Source organism: Sitodiplosis mosellana, unplaced genomic scaffold, assembly GCF_009176505.1.
Source record: "Sitodiplosis mosellana isolate CC-2019 unplaced genomic scaffold, AAFC_SMos_1.0 Smas_scaffold_1, whole genome shotgun sequence".
Classification (NCBI taxonomy): Eukaryota; Metazoa; Arthropoda; class Insecta; order Diptera; family Cecidomyiidae; genus Sitodiplosis; species Sitodiplosis mosellana.
The window spans coordinates 14,019,625-14,035,735 of NW_022595244.1; the positions used below are offsets into that span (position 1 = coordinate 14,019,625).

Consider the following 16,111-nt stretch of genomic DNA (forward strand, 5'->3'; position numbering starts at 1 on the left):
TCGAACTACTAACCACAAAACAAAAGTCTTCTAACACTCTTTACTCTTTGAATTCAGTACACACACAAATTTTGAAACAAAAAATCTAAAAAGGTAAATGGGCTCACATATTCCCGCTTTGTATATCTTCTTATATATGCATCGTGTTTGACGAACACAATATCGTAGAAACGTTTTTTTTTTTCATGAAAATGAATACACAAGTAGATGTCCACAGATAAACACACACACACACACAGTCACAGTTCATATACATATCAATCAAAAATAAATGCACAACCAATTTGAATGCATAGCATATCACTTCTGTCGGTGAGTCTAGTTTTTGTTTTTGTCATGAATTTTTTTTTTCTGTTTGTTTGTTTGTTTTTTTCCTTTTTTTGCTATTTTCTTCAAAAAATTTGCATTTTATTTTCCATGTAGTATACATTTCTGTGTGCACTGTTCACTTTTGTTGTTTACATTTCCGCCTTATTGATTATTGTCGCTGTATGCGAGAATTGCATGTTAAATGTTTGGCATATTTTTATGTGAAAAATATTTGGAGTCGTTTAAATTTTTTTTTTCAATTGATTCAGCCAAATTACATATTGGGCAAAAAAAAACTGTCGCCATTTGATATAAATAAAAAAAAAGATTTATTGTGATATTTTTCAATGTTGTAAATAACTCTTAATTATAAGTTGATTGTGTTTTACTTGACTCAGTGCAGAAAAAAATAAATAAATGTTTCTACATAGTTTTAAATAATAAATTTCCGCTTTCACAAGCACGCTCTCTCATGAAGATTTCATTTTCACAATTTTTCCAAAAAACAACTTTTTCCGCTTTTCTTGCTGCTACTTTCAGTGTTTGACAATTTTTCGATTGATTTTTTGTTTCTCTTTTTGTTTCGATAGTGTGTGAGCAGACGACATTCAATTATAAGGGGCGCTGTTATACATTATGCCCGGAACGGACATTCATGTTACCAGAAACGCCAAATACCAAAACGAAATCGAATAGCACCAGCACATCGACAACAACAACAGCAACACCTTCTTCACCGCCTCGAAAACGTGCTGTTTTGCCGAATGTACCGCAAAAACAATGTGCACCTTGTCATACATCATGCCTTCGATGCCGAGGTCCACTAGACCATGACTGCACTGAATGCACACCCGAAATGGTCTATCGCGAAGTTGCGCCAAATGAAACGTACTGCGATCCGGGCGAACACGAAAGTGGATGGCCACAAGTCGTTAAACTCTTTGACAACGAACACAATTCCAATGTCACAATGCACAATTTTAGTTACAAATCACTAATCTTTAATCATGTATCCATTTATTTAGTCTGTATTTACATTGTAATAGTCACAATAATCGTGTTGACGGTTCGTGCGGTGTGGAAATCATTTTCTGCCACCACAACGCCAAACGGTGCCGATAAAAAAAATTACGCTTATAATCGTATTGCATACGATGGCGCCAATGAGCACATCATAACAGAGCAAGAAAAATTCATTCACACCAGCGACTCGTCGGAAGAAGCGGAAATGATTAAATAGGATATAGATTTAAACATTGTAGATTTAGTCTGAAACACAAAACAAAAGAAGAGAAAAGTGAATTAAAAAAACCCGTATTTTATGTTTGCGTTTTGTCGTTTTATTTCACAACAGAAGGTAACAATTACAATCTACTTTAATAAACAAAAAGATGTGCTAATTTCTTAGACCGGGAACTCTGTACAGGAATTCACCTCGGTCGTCATAGAAACAATCGTATAGCTTATAAACAGAGCCATGTTTTTGTAGCCGCTGTGGTATTTCGATTTTCCGTCGAAAAGGAATCGAAACGTCTTTTTTAAATGTTGCCAACGATGACAACGGTTTTGAGGCGTACTTTGTAATCTTTTTACTTGAAGAAACGTCGGCCAATGTTAAATTTACAACGCGATCGCTTTTCGATTCGTCAGGATAAGTATCAATTTCAGCCACGTTATTTTTGTCAATTTCAGCTGAGAATGTTTCAATAGCATGACTTTCAGCGATGGCTGGTGTTTCCACTACATTAGATTGTGTTTCTACGGCTGGTTCCTTGAGCAACGATACACTCAAGTGCACTTCATCATCTTGTGTTTTGCTATAACCTGATTTTGCCTTTGCTTTAAGTTCTTCAAAAGTTAACACACGTTTTCGCATCGAATATGGTAACTTCAATACGGGTGCATCAGATGATAGTTCCTGCATTTTATTCTCTTCGATTTGGTATTTCGGCTTGTCACCAATCAATTCTTTATTTGCATCTGCATCAATTCTTTTACACGTCGAAATGATGTGTGAAAATTCGTTGCTTTTTGGTTTCGGAAATTGAAATGTGGTCTGATCGATATTAGTTTGTACGTAGGCATTTTGAGTACTATCAAAGTTACGATTGCTGAATTTTTGCAAATGCTCACTCACTTCGGGATCTAAATCTTTCATTTCGTTGGCTTTAAATTGTTTCCAATTGCGTTTGACCGCTTCATCGTGCTTTTTCACACGTTCCAAATTCGCCGGCGTCCAATTGGCTTTCAACACCTTAATGATTACTTCTTCAACGGCTGGGAAACTTTCGGCCAACCGCGACGGTGTCCATTCATCTGGATTAGTTTTATTCAAATGTCGTATTTGCTCTTTTTCTGCCCAGGTCAAAAATTGTGGCTGCTTTTTTGATTTGAAATACTTGCTCCGCACTGTGTAGTATTTGAGTTGCTCCTTTTGCAATTCCATCTCTGTTTCATGCTGACGATGCGATAAGTGTAGTTTCGTAAAATCTGCCTCATATGTCATTTCTGGATCCTCTTCCAATGTGTCCACATTGTTTAGAATACTCTGCTGAATTCGCACTCCGGCCATGTCTCTCGGTTTTCGGTTGCCATCTCGACGGATTGTTCGAATTGTGGTAGAGGTAAACCCTCTCACAATCGGTAAAATTGAACGCAACATGTTAAATTCTGCAAACAAAAAGAATGAATTGAATTGCATTCATTGAAAAATCAACGAAAAAATTAATTTAATTATAATCGTTTCACTCGTTGCTGAACTTTTCGGTTGACGATGTACTGCCCAAGTGATTCTTGTTTCGGGAATATTTTTTTATCACGTTTCGACAAATGTCAAAGTAACACAATCAGTTGTGTCAATACTCACGCTGCACGAATCAAGTTGGCAATACTAAACCATCCGTACTGTCATCGTGCCGGTTTTTTTCACATCACATACAATATCACGTGAGTTTGAGATTCAATATCTGAGTAAATACCTTCTTCATTGTTTAGACTACACGAAACTTCCAAATAAAATTGAATTTCTACTTGAAATTAATTCAATTCAAAAACCGAACACTTTTCTTTTCATTTTTTTCTTCATCGAAAATCATGAAAATGTGCAACATATTTTGCCGGTTTACATGCAACCATTTGGTCAACCCTGGAGTTGAGTGATGCCATTTGACGTCTTCAAGTTGGCACATTGATTACCATTAGTTTTTTAATTCTGTTTGTTGTTCCTTTGACTAAATCACATTCTCTGCGATTGATAATAAAAAAAAATTGTATATTCGCTTGCATTGAGTGTAAAATATTAAGTGATCAATGGTTTAAAGTGCAATCCGTCTCATTGGCATTCGTTATTTGATCGAGAAAAAAAACTCCGTGGCACATCCACAATTGGTGGAGAAGAACTCACAATCATCTTAAAAGCATTTCGTTTTTCGTCCATAGGCCGCCATTTTTCTTTTGTCTTTTTCGCTGTATGCAAAATTTGCAAATCAAACTCAGCGTGGGCACAAACGGGGGAATCTAAAATTTGTTTAACGTTGGCATTGTGTGTGTGTGTGTGGATTTGTCCATTGAATTTTGAACTATCCATTTGCAAGCCGATTTTTTTCCGCTTATTGTTGTTTTTTTTCTTTAAATAAGTGCGTTCAGTTGGTTGCATTGAGAGACGCAATGGAGAGTCCGAACGGCGGTAATTCATCGTTGGGTGATATTGAAAAGCAACGAGACCGCGGCCGACGAGGGGAGCGCAGTACACGTTTTTCTGATAACAAAGACAATGAATCGCGCGATAGAAGCCGCGATAAAATGGGTGGCAATGGCAAACGTGTGTACGTTTCAAATATTCCGTACGAATACAGATGGCAGGATCTGAAAGATTTGTTCCGGCGAATGGTGGGCAATGTTGAGTACGTTGAAATGTTTACTGATGAAAATGGTAAAGCGCGCGGTGTTGGCATTGTTGAATTTAAAGATCCGGAGAATGTGGGCAAAGCGCTTGAAGTCATGAATCGTTATGATTTGAATGGGCGTGAGTTGGTTGTCAAGGAGGATCACGGCGAAGAACGCGATAAATTCGGGCGAATTGCTCGTGGAAGCCAAAATATGGACACATCGCGAGGAGGAGGAGGCGGCGGCGGTGGTGGTGGTGGTGGCATGCGACGCAACCAAGGACGAGATCGTGATGATGACACACCTCGATACTTGTTAGTGTTTCATTTATTTTCAATTCATTCTTTTCTGTGTCGGTTTGCTCTCAATGTTTTTCAACCGTGAAAAAAGAATTGATAATTCCCTCTGCGACGCGATTGGGGTTCATTCAATTTCATTATATTATCAACATAATGTTTTTATCAACATTCTCGTTTGCTCCGTCCGTTCTATATTTTGACACATTCTGTAGAAATTTATTTCATTTTTTTTTCGTTTGTAAATTGACTTTCCTCAAAGCAAATCCCATCTGACAAAATTTCTACTTTATTTTTTTTTTTAAACACGTTTGTAATGTTTTAGGTCGCACAACAATAGCAGCCATGGTGGCAAAGGTAACAGCGGATCGGGTAGCTATAATAGTTTTGATCAGCAGCAAGATTACAACACATACGGATTGAGTCCATCGTTCTTAGCTAGTTTGAACATTGTCGGCCCTTTGCATACCAAAGTCTTTGTTGCCAATGTGAGTATGATTTCGTTCTTTCTCTCTCTCTCCTTCAGCGTTTTAAGTGCTTTTTGCTCCTATTCCAGTGCGTAGTTGTCTATTCGTCTGTTGTTCATGTGGCGTTCGGGCGCAAAATCTCATTTTTCTCTTTCTCTCTTTTTCTCTGTCTTCTCTGTCGGTTGAGAGTGTTGACATTCAGCAATCGGTTGCTTTCATTTGAATCGGAATATCGCATTTCGGCCAATTTCGATGTGAAAATTGCTCGCTGTTTCTGCGAACTATCTGTGTATCAGTTCGATATTTCGTTTTCAGTTTTTTCTTTGGCCTAGTGACTTTATTTATTAGTTTTTCTTTGCATTTTGATGCATTCCAAATGTGGTTCCATGACGCATATTTCCTCTTTATTTGACTATAGACGAAACAGTCGTTTCATTGCCAGTTTGTACAGTTTCCTGAACGCTACACACTCCTTGCTTAAAATAGATAAAATCCTAGTTGTAGGCATCGTTTTAAAAACAAATTCGAAGCTTTTAAGTTATTTTAGCTGAAGTCGTCGACGATCTCAATGAATCTAATCGAGATTTAAGTCGATTTTAATGCAGTTTATGAAAAATAGTCGGGTGTTTCGTGTGTTTTATTGATTACAACGGATTGCAAACGCGATTTCTCTTTCTCTTTTCATTTCAGTTGGACTACAAGGTTGATGCAAAGAAATTGAAACAAGTTTTTAAATTAGCCGGATGCGTAATGGATGTCGAATTGTCGGTTGATAAAGATGGTAACAGTCGAGGTTTCGCTGTCGTTGAATACCAGCATCCGGTTGAAGCGGTCCAAGCAATTTCAATGCTTGATCACCAACTACTCTTCGATCGTCGCATGACTGTTCGCATGGATAAAATTACGAAAGAAAAATTGCCCGACGGTTTAGGTGGCCTCGGTATGTCTCATATACACAACACTTGTTCATTTCCCTCCTCTCTTTATTCTCTGATAAAGTGACATTACACAGATAGACACATACACTTACCAAAAATTGGGCCAAACATTGAGTGCATTGTTTTGATTTTGTTTTGCGTTTCGTTTCCGATGCGCGCCTTCTCTCTTTCTCTTCTTCTACTCTCTATCTCTCTCTCTCGTTAGGTATGGGTTTGGGTCCAAATGGTGAACCATTGCGTAATGTTGCATTGAATTTGCCAAGTCTTCAAAATCAGAACAATCTTGGCGTCAGTTCAAATAATTCGAATGCACCCGTTCCAGTTGCACCACCACCATCGTTTTCATCTGCTGCAAGCGTTTTGAATCAAACACAAAATTCAATGAGTAACTTGGCTGCATTGAACAATGTCGTTGGCAATTTGAATAATTTGAATCCCTTGTTGTCGACCTTGGGCCTCAGTTCACTTGCTACTAATACAAATGATTCGTCAAATGCCGCCGCACTTGACATCAATAAAATCGTTGGAGCTGGCTCGTCATCGGCCAATGCCGGCTTAAATAGTGTGGTTGGCGGCGGTGGCAGTGGAAACTTTTCAGGTCTCAGCGGTATTGGCAGTGGCCTAAATCAGTCGAATCGTCTAGAAAACTCACTTTCAAACCCATACAGCAGCAACACATTCAACAGTATGTCTTCAAATCTGGGCAGTGGTCTTGGTTCGAATGCAAACAGCGGCTTTGTGTCAAATCGTGATTTCGATATCGGCTCGGTTCGCAATTACAATTCGCAATCCGATGACTTTGGACGGTTGTCAACGCAAAACTTCAGCTCTTCCCAGCTCGGTAACGGTGCAGGCTCGAACAATTCAAACATTGGTGGCAACGTTCGATCGCAAAACATCTCAGACACAATCTTAATCCGAAATGTAAGTGCTAAACTCATTGAAAAATGGACAAATGGTTTCAATTTGTTCATGAACTTATGAAAATTGCAGCAATCTCCGTTTAAATTGATGCACTAACTTTGTTCATTTCTTCTCCAAATTGTAGTTGCCGCCAAATTGCACATGGCAAACATTGAGAGACGAATTCCGATCATGCGGTGAAGTGAAATTCGCTGAAATCCGCGGACAAGATTGTGGTGTGGTCCGGTTTGCGAAAGAACGTGACGCTGAGTTGGCTATAAGTAAGTCCCTTGAAACTAAATATATTTTCTTCGCATTAAATGTTAAAAATTTTAATCGAATTTTGTTTTTCATTCATCTTTTGCAGAACTCAAAGACGGATCACGTTTCGATGGTCGCAAAGTTGAAGTTTCATTCTTTTAACTGTAATACTCACATTTTGCATCTCAATTCTCGTAGATTCAAAACTGTTTAGAATAATGTACAATTTTAAAAGCGTTTCTAAGTTGAATTCTTTCCTTGACGTGAAATGTATGAGATCGAATTTCCTGTTGTTTTTCGCATGATTGGGAATGGATCAGTAAATGGTGTCGAAATGCATACAAATGACTCGGGGTCGTGAGATATGAGAATCGTTGGCTAATTAATCGGAAGAAATCAATGGAGAAATCGGCGTTGGCGATTTGCTTTCATGCATTCATGACACGTTCAAGTTCAATTATTGTATTTTACATGTAGTTTTAGGATTAGCAAGGATCAGGCGTTTTACAAAATCCCCCTCCCAACAACACAAGCTCTTTTTTTAAACTAAAATTCAAATCGCATACAATTCAACTCCAATTTGATTTTTATTTGACCTAATTGTATGTTAAGACTTAACTTTTTGACGTTTTATTGTATAATGCCTCTTCCATGAGAAAAAGAAAACAAACAAACAAACAAACAAACAAATCCTTTTTGGACCAAGATATTGTGTCAAAAGACTTTTTCACTCGGTCGATAAAATTGGCGAATTAGCCATTCGAGATTGGGAGATTGTCATAAAATTGAATTAGTATCCAGTTTGAAGTAGCACGGCGATGATGTTATGCACTCAATTATTATTTAACTATACAACATGTCTACAATTGTCTGTCAGACACCAGCGGTGGAAGCAATAGTCTTTTAATTGTTCATTTTTCTTCTTCTCCTCAATAAATATATTATTATCATATAATCAATAGAAAACATTCATGATGAAACTAGAGCAGAAACAACATAAACATAAAAAAACATTTTTTCCAACAAAATCAAGAATAATAAAGCAAACACACACAAAACATGAAATAAAAGATGACGCTTGTTTTTCTTCATTTTTTTTTCAATTAAATATTTAATTTTCTGGTTACATTCATTTTTTTTTAAATCTGTACTCAAATCCACATCGCTTACAATTGATAAATGTCTGTTGGTTAACCTAGATCAAATCTAATTTCATCTAGAGCAAAATTTCTTCTACTTTTATTTTGGGCAAGATGAATCAAACAGATTCGAACAATCACTACCAAGTTAAAAAAAAACATTGTTCTATGAACATCAACTGAATCAGCTCATTTGACATTTGGGTACAGAGACAGAAAAAATGTATTTGTGACGGAACACACGTTCGACTTTTTCTTTTGCTCAAAGAACAACTTCAAAGTTCATTTGCGAATTTTGTGTCGTACAAAATCCAAAATCAATTGGTTTAGCTTATTATCAAAATAATGAAGCTTACAATGTTGAAGTTAGCTTGAAAAAAATGAATTTTATCTATATGAAAAAATCATCTTACAAAAATGAAATCTTAATATACAAGATATTGACTATATTGTCACATTTCGAACAATCAATCAATCGATCAATGCATTCTCTGGATGAGTTTAGTTCGCATTTTGGTATTTTTTACCAAACGCTGCTGCTGCTGCGCTACTTTGACCGAAATCGTTTTGGGCTCAAATATTCTGTGTAGTTTTTCATCTTTTCTTTTCACCATTCATTTCCTCTATTTTTTTATCAACGAAATTCGATCACATTCGGTGACAGAATATGGTTAACGAAAAAGATTGTTCGATGTGAAACAGCAAAAAGATCAAAATGAAAGAACGAACAAAAAGCGAATTTGAAAAAAAATCCCCCAACATGTTTTCTTTTTAAAACAAAAAAAATTGGAGAAAATTCCTATAGTTCGGTTCATTTGCATCTGATTACAATGCACTGTTTCTAAACACGCCATCCGCACTAGATGTCAAAAATTGTGTTCCTACGTGTGCACATGGTACAAAAAGGAAACCGTCCACTGTTCAGTTTCTCTTCTTCTTCTTCTTCTTCTTCTTCGTATGAATAAATTATAACAAAATCGTGTGAGTGATTTATGTAAATTACTCCAGTTCAAATATAACATTATGTTTTCTTTTTTCATGTATTTTTCTTTTCTGTTTCGTTTCTCAATTGAAGTTCAGAATTTTTTTTCTTGTTTTTGGATGAATAATGGACTCCTTGATTAAATGTTTAACCTAAAATATTTAATGTGATTCGATAAACTCGTGCAGACTTCGTGGAACTTCATCTTTATATTTGATACCATGCTTTTGGATTGTGCGGGCTGCTAAACAGGTTAATCGGGTATATTTCACGGGATTCACGAGCTCGTGCAATTTTTGTCCATGCAACAACGTTTCAAACGTGTCACCGTCGTGATTTCGAGTGTCCTGCCAAAATGGAATGGTTAAGAAAAACATTAGTAAATGCAAACGAAAAATTGATTCGGCCGATAACCGATATTGTGTGTCAACACGCTTAAATTGGATACTCACTAAATGCGCGCCGTGTTCAACTAATGTCTGAGCAAGACTGGGTGGGCAAGGTCGTGCCAATGCAGCCAAATGCAATGCTGTATTACCGGCTTCATCTTTTACATTTGGATCAGCTCCAACTGCTAACAAAGCCTTAACTAATTGTGGTGAAGGAAATTGACAAGCGGGATACCGTCCAACAAGGGCTGCCTCACGATAACATGCTAAATGTAATGCCGTTCTTCCTGATCGAATGACAATCTGTCGAGGGAGAATAAACGAGCGACATTTAATATCAAAGCCTAGAGCGAATGAAAGCGAAACTTACTTTCAAACTAACTAAATTGTGGAGCGCTTTTAATACTTGTTTCTTGATCACAGGTTCACAGTCTTCATCATCGACGAGTCGTGCCAGCAGACATGCCAAATGTAGTGCACTGACCAAAGCGCGGCAAATAGCGAGCGGATCTTGTTGTGCTTCTGGAATTTTGTTGAGCATTTTCTGACCTAATTCAACTTCTTTGATTGCCTTATCGAATACGGTAAGCATATCACATGCTTCAATTGGTGGCACAACACGTCCCCGTGTAACGGGGCGACCGGCTTCGCCCAACATAAAACTGAAGAGCTCCGCAAAACTGAGAAGTGAACTTTGAGTCATGGGATTGAGAGATTCGAGCACCTGTTTAACGAAAATGAAAGAGAAAACATTAGATTTCCTTCTGAATGACGCAAATCAGAATCGTTTCACACTTACTTGCTGTTGCATGCTGAGAGCATATGTCCAGAGTTCAATGCAACGATCGAATCGTCCAGTATCCGCATAAATAGCACCACGGTATCGGATATAATAGCTTGTGTCTGGATGGGCTGGTCCTAAAATGCGTTCACGAACCAAAAGTGCTTGCATTCGCATCGCATCTGGGTCCATAACTAAATCGTCTAAAGCTTGAATATCAGTTACCTCGACGGCATTATCGTATGCATGCACTTGAATTCTCGCAATGGGCTTTGGTAAATATGGTTCGTGCAAGTAACGTTCTTCCATTGCACGGCGCCACATTGCCAACGCACTGACCATATCACGTTTTTTGTCCACAAATGTGGCCCCAATTAATTCCAATGCAGCAATTCGATCCTCTCGCGACACCGATTCTAAGCTAATTAAATGCTCAACAATTGGAAGATGACCAGTTACGCTGGCGGCCAACAACGGTGTCATACCGTAGTGATCAACATCCATTGAGGCACCTTTTGCGAGCAGAAGACGCAGGATATCCAATGAACCAGATTCGGCACAATCATGAAGTGCCGTATTACCTTTTACACTACGTCTATTCACATCTGCATTCAATTTTAGCAAATATTCAGCGATACGATAGTGACCTTTGTAGCACGCGATCATCAAACACGTGTGACCATGTCGATTGGCTACTTCAATATCGGCTTTGTTTTTTACTAAATATTTGACAATGTCATAATGTCCGTCAAAGCAGGCGGCCCGTAATGGTGTCGAGTTTGTACGCGTTGTGCTATTTACTTTGGCGCCTTTGTTCACAAGCAATTTTACAATTTTCAAGTATCCTGCGGCAGCAGCACACCACAACGGTGGTGCACCTTCAATTGTTTCGCCATCGAAGATCACCGAACCGGTACTTTCGACGTCAGCATTTGTGTGTGTGAGCAACCAATTAACGATATCGTAATGACCATTGCGCGCAGCAATTACTAATGGTGTGGCTCCTGTTGTTCGAGTCGATACCAATGTTTTCACCTCTTCCGGAGTGCGTCCATGTAAATATCTCTGTAGAAATATTGGGAGAGAGAGAAGAAAAAAACGAAAAGAATTAAACAATGATATCACATGACTGGAAATAACATCAAGGTATAGAAATATTTGAAAACAATTCTAACAATTTCGAATTTTCCCCTTCATTCGGTTCGGTGCACAACACTCTCAAATGATAATAATCATAAAACCTGAAATACCGCGGCTATTTTTGAGTGCAATCTAGCTAGAATAATTGTATTTTCTTCCTATAGTTTTATTGGCGTCGTTTAATGATTTGAATTCCATGGATTTTTTTTTAAAATATTGCATTTTCATTTGACAATTTAATTGTTTTGGGTAAAATCGAGAATGAAAATAAAAATCAACAACAATAATTATAATTGAATAGCTACAGGGAGCAATTTTTCTTAAAACGATGTGCGAATATATATTTTTAGACTCATTACATGTGCAAATGTATCATTATTATTGGCAACAGCGCAAATTGTTCATTACATCACACGTAAATGAAATGAAAATTAGAAAAAGCAAGAAGAAAAAAGACTAGTGTGTATTTTTATTCCCTTTAGTTTCGCCACTGTTAGCAAGCAATCGATATTTATAACAATAATAGATTGTTCATTGCCAACGGCTAGCTAATTTTTTTTTCTCCAAGCATATTGCCAATGATGAACCGGAAAGAATAACCCGTGCCATAATAAAAACAACTGAACAAACTGTTTTAAAACATGGATGCAATTGGTTTCTTCATTTCCTTTCTTTGCTCCAGTATCGTCTACTTTGCCATATAACAACTGAAATGACGCCATAGACCAAGTCACCTATTTACATTGACTTTTCGAACGATTTCATACGAATTGGTTTTTCGCCTACTAGTCAACCATAAATTATGCATTTTTTTGGAATCAATATCTCTCCGATTTAAGGAATAATTTAGCGTCTTTCGTGCGTTTCTATACAATTGCCAAGGTCGATGCCAATGAATATGGGTAAAACTCAGCATTTGGTTATAGTGTTAGACAAGAAAACGACTTTTTTCACCTCCATTCGTCCAAAACATTTGCGCCGGTTTTTTTCTCTCGCCAATTCTTATTTGGAATGTTGTGTGTATCATTTGAATAATTGCAGTGTGATTATCTGAATGTGTGATTGTCATATAATCGCATCTCTGTATAAGACAATTTGACATAAAAATATTTTTTGGAGCAGATCACGTATGAAATGGGCGGTTATTTGACCAAAACAAACCAAAGCAAAACGATTAGCGAGAAGGAAGAACCAGAAACAAATCACCGTGGTAATTAAAATCTATTGCAAGAGATAGAGTTTCGTGTTGCAAATGCTCAATGCTCAAAATGAATGTGTATAATCATCCGAGAAACAAAAGTGAAAACTCGGTCAAGGTTATTCCATTTCACACACACACACACACACAAACACGCGCACATACGCACACAACTCCATCGAAAAGGTGCATGAAGTCGAACACGTTTTGTTGTTGTCCATTCGTTTGCGTTCCATTCGGTTGTGATCGTGTTAGCGCGTTTGCATTGTTTGTTTTTTTTCTCGCTACTTATACCTTTGTTTGCTTCATACTACAATACGCAATTTGCAATATTAGCGTGCCGAATGTGTTTGTTGTTCGGCGTGTGCACTATTGCTATTTGATTTGTTCATTTTCAACTGGTTTCAGCAGTTAATTCATCACTCATGAACACAAACGAACAAAATAGATGAAGTGGAAAAAAAGGGAGAGAAAAAAATCAAATAAAATCATTGATTATTATTTGAAACTTGACACAGAATTCAGGAGAAGAACAAATCATGTTCATTGTCTCTCACTTATTGAGCTTCTGCTTTGCGCTTGATTTATTCATTACGATGATTTTGTTCGTCTGCCAATCACTTTATTATTTTAATTGTCTTATGTCGACACTATTTGTTCATTCGACCAACACAACACATTCGAATTGAATTTTTTGTTGTGCAATTTTGCTGTGTTCTTTTTTGTCTTCGTTGAAATGTGTGTGTGTGTGTGTGTCTGTGTCTGTATATATTTGTATGTGTGATACCATCGAAAATCAATGAAGTTGCAAAGTGGCTCTGCTCAGAAAATAAAAATCGCCAGGAAAAAAATGCTGTGATATCTGATGATGATCATGCGAATTGCGAATGTGAATGGTTTGTATAAATTGACCTCATCCGTTCTTTCTAACATTCCATCCAATGCCGCAAGTGACAGTAAAATAACACAATTTACGCGGTGTAACGCAACACGTGACCGTTTTTATTTTTTTTACGATTTTGCCGTCAACCTATGTAAACGGAAGATTTTTTGTTTCGAATGGAAACGAGTGCAATTATGGATAAGTGTTTGCAATGATATGTATATATATTCGGATTTTAATTACGATTTTATCTGTCTGTTATTGTCATTATGAGTTATCATTATTATTGGTGAATTATCCAAAATATGGCTTGGAAAGCAAAATATCCGTCATGGATATCATAAAGTATTCGCTGTTCGAGGGGTAATTCATGATATTTTCGGCTTCTATTTACTTGAGATAAATGAACGATAACGATACGTTTGAAGATATAAAAACTGACACATGGTGATGAGTCTTAAAGGTAACATTCGTCGACTGAATATCGTGGGAAATTTCCATATTTCAGATGATCTAATTTGCACACGTTGAACCTTTGACCGAACGGTTTTGTATTCTGTTATCGGTGAGTCATTTTGTTCAAAAACTCTTGAACTGGTTTCTCAAAGACACATCGGATTCCTCATTTCCACTGTGCTGAATGACTGGATGTGTGTGTGTATATATGGTTAGTTATTCGTTCATTTGCATGCCGACAATGGTTGTTGAATAAATTATTGGAAATGAATGCAGAATTCGGTCATTGGTCAGGGTACTGAACTCCGGGTGCAATGTAAACAATGCAAAATCGCGTTATGTCTGCGGCCTCAAATTACTTTCGTATTCAGCAAATACACCGGCGCGTGCCCATTTGGTCAACACTTTTCCATGTGCGTTCTTTTTTCTCTCCACCTTGTACATTACTCACACATCACAATGGAAAGCGTGTATAATTCATCACTTCGACTGCATTTTTGGCGTACGTAATTTATTTAGTTATGTGTCTTTTTCTTTTGTTAAGTTGAAGGTTGTGGTTTCTACATAATCATGATCATTACAAAATGATGACATAACCAAAACCAAAAACCAACGTTCTTTCCAGTGCAAGGTTTGTATTGTGACGCATTTTGGTTGTGGAATTCTTGACAGAACTTATTCCTATTCTCTCTCTCTCTCTCTCTCTCTCTCTGCCTCTCATTCCTCGCATTTGATCGAAGTATAAATTCTACCGCAGACATGTTTGCGAATTCCATTCGAGTGTCTCAGCAGCAATATTCCCGATGTGATAATGTCAACGATCAATAGATGTAACGAACATCGAAAACACCCAATGTAATAATTCAAAAGATAGTCGTCAATCTTATTGCAATCGTGAAATCGCGATCTAGTATATTTTCCACTTCAGCTCAAACATCCTGAGTATGCTTGAGTTGAGAATGGAGTTCGCTTATCGGAGATTGACCATTCGAGTACATTCACAAATAAAAAACTTTTTTACCGTATAAAATTGTTAGTCATATCAATTACTTAATTGATTTGCAGCAAAATCGCGAACAGTTTAAAAATAGATCGATAGTGTGTGATAGCGGACAACTTAAAAGGTCATTTCGGTTTTCTTCTAAACAGTTGTTGTTCTATGCAACAAGAGTATATTAAAAACAGAACCACATCAATTCAATTGATTCAAACAAAGAGAGTATTTAAATGGGCGCGAAGCGGCGGTTGCGTAGACATGGGCAATAAACTTGCCTACATTAAGTCTGTTTGGTCGATCGACGTTCATTTATCTTTGCCACAGTGAAATGATGAGTTTTTCATTTAGATTGTTGCGAGAGGCAGAGAGAGAAAAAAGAAAAAAGAAAAGAGAACGATGATGCAAATTCGTAAAAATGCAACTCATGCCTGATCGCGCACTTTCTCGCCAATGTGTGTGCCGAACGGCGAAGCGTGTATCATCTCAAATGTCGTCTATCTCTCGATTTAGCTTGGTTCTTCCCCAATGTCCATTTTTATTTTTATCGCATTCGTAGTGTGCTTTGCCAGTGAACCGTATTCTTGTTACTATTTTTGCAGGCCACAGCAGCGGAAACCGCAATGCGTCAATGTCTCTGCTCATTGTGTTTCGAGGAAATATACACTGCAATCACTGTTGGCAAATGTCACCATTGCACACATAATTGTCAGTTATATTTGAGGTGTAAATTTTGACTGCTCATTAATTGAGCAAGTGTTGACACAGCAATGATGATGACACTCTTTTTTTGCTCTTTCGTTCGTTTGCCTAATGATTTCCCATCATTACAATCATAAATGTCGCACACATAGACTCATTTAGTGGATCATTAAGTTGAAAATGGTCTCTTTTATCTCAATGCAACTAACTTGCAAACGAGAATGTGTCACATTGCGAACACGTGCCGATAATCATGCTCTTTGTCCCGGCCATTAAAAATTATGAACGATGCTGTAAATATATATACAATCAACATCTATAGCAATCAACATTGTGTGACGAGAGAGAGAGAGAGAGAGAGAGAGAGAGAGAGAGAGAGAGAGAGAGA

General features: G+C 37.3%; 4 protein-coding genes across 7 annotated transcripts in view; 2 read left to right on the forward strand and 2 right to left on the reverse strand.

Moving 5' to 3' along the window:
- LOC129580274 (furin-like protease 1) overlaps positions 1-1,631 on the forward strand; it is a 103,582-nt gene extending 101,951 nt beyond the window's left edge. The window contains exon 13 of the mRNA XM_055470541.1: positions 900-1,631. Coding sequence (XP_055326516.1) covers positions 900-1,549 — 650 coding nt within the window. The 3' untranslated portion in view covers positions 1,550-1,631. The remainder of the gene's footprint in view (positions 1-899) is intronic.
- On the reverse strand, positions 1,627-7,080 carry LOC129580278 (uncharacterized). Of its 2 annotated transcripts, none has more exons than XM_055470547.1 (2): positions 3,176-7,080; positions 1,627-2,979 (listed from the first exon to the last, which is right to left on the reverse strand). In XM_055470547.1, the coding sequence occupies exon 2, from the start codon at positions 2,969-2,971 to the stop codon at positions 1,706-1,708; it is 1,266 nt and encodes a 421-aa protein (XP_055326522.1). In that variant the 5' UTR covers positions 2,972-2,979; positions 3,176-7,080; the 3' UTR covers positions 1,627-1,705. The 2 variants fall into 2 exon arrangements, with proteins under 2 accessions (XP_055326522.1, XP_055326521.1); XM_055470546.1 differs by lacking the exon at positions 3,176-7,080 and adding an exon at positions 3,070-3,121.
- Positions 3,242-8,129, forward strand: LOC129580276 (myelin expression factor 2). Of its 2 annotated transcripts, XM_055470545.1 has the most exons (7): positions 3,477-3,852; positions 3,946-4,508; positions 4,816-4,978; positions 5,648-5,897; positions 6,101-6,819; positions 6,944-7,079; positions 7,166-8,129. In XM_055470545.1, the coding sequence occupies exons 2-7, from the start codon at positions 3,976-3,978 to the stop codon at positions 7,219-7,221; spliced, it is 1,857 nt and encodes a 618-aa protein (XP_055326520.1). In that variant the 5' UTR covers positions 3,477-3,852; positions 3,946-3,975; the 3' UTR covers positions 7,222-8,129. The 2 variants fall into 2 exon arrangements, with proteins under 2 accessions (XP_055326519.1, XP_055326520.1); XM_055470544.1 differs by having other exon boundaries at positions 3,242-4,508.
- An 8-nt stretch (positions 8,130-8,137) lies between these two features.
- LOC129580275 (protein fem-1 homolog CG6966) overlaps positions 8,138-16,111 on the reverse strand; it is a 27,405-nt gene continuing 19,431 nt past the window's right edge. Inside the window, exons 2-5 of one of the 2 annotated variants that reach the window (XM_055470542.1) lie at positions 10,369-11,415; positions 9,940-10,293; positions 9,633-9,872; positions 8,138-9,527 (exon numbers count right to left, since the gene is read on the reverse strand). In XM_055470542.1, the coding sequence (XP_055326517.1) occupies positions 9,342-9,527; positions 9,633-9,872; positions 9,940-10,293; positions 10,369-11,415 (1,827 nt within the window). In that variant the 3' untranslated portion in view covers positions 8,138-9,341. The remainder of the gene's footprint in view (positions 9,528-9,632; positions 9,873-9,939; positions 10,294-10,368; positions 11,416-16,111) is intronic. The other variant, XM_055470543.1, reaches the window with a different exon arrangement.

Coding starts and splice junctions, on each gene's coding strand:
- LOC129580278 (XM_055470547.1), bottom strand. CDS start 2,971: ATGTTGCGTTCAATTTTACCGATTGTGAGAGGGTTTACCTCTACCACA.
- LOC129580276 (XM_055470544.1), top strand. CDS start 3,976: ATGGAGAGTCCGAACGGCGGTAATTCATCGTTGGGTGATATTGAAAAG. Junction 4,509..4,815: donor GATGACACACCTCGATACTT/GTTAGTGTTTCA, acceptor GTAATGTTTTAG/GTCGCACAACAATAGCAGCC. Junction 6,820..6,943: donor ACACAATCTTAATCCGAAAT/GTAAGTGCTAAA, acceptor TCCAAATTGTAG/TTGCCGCCAAATTGCACATG.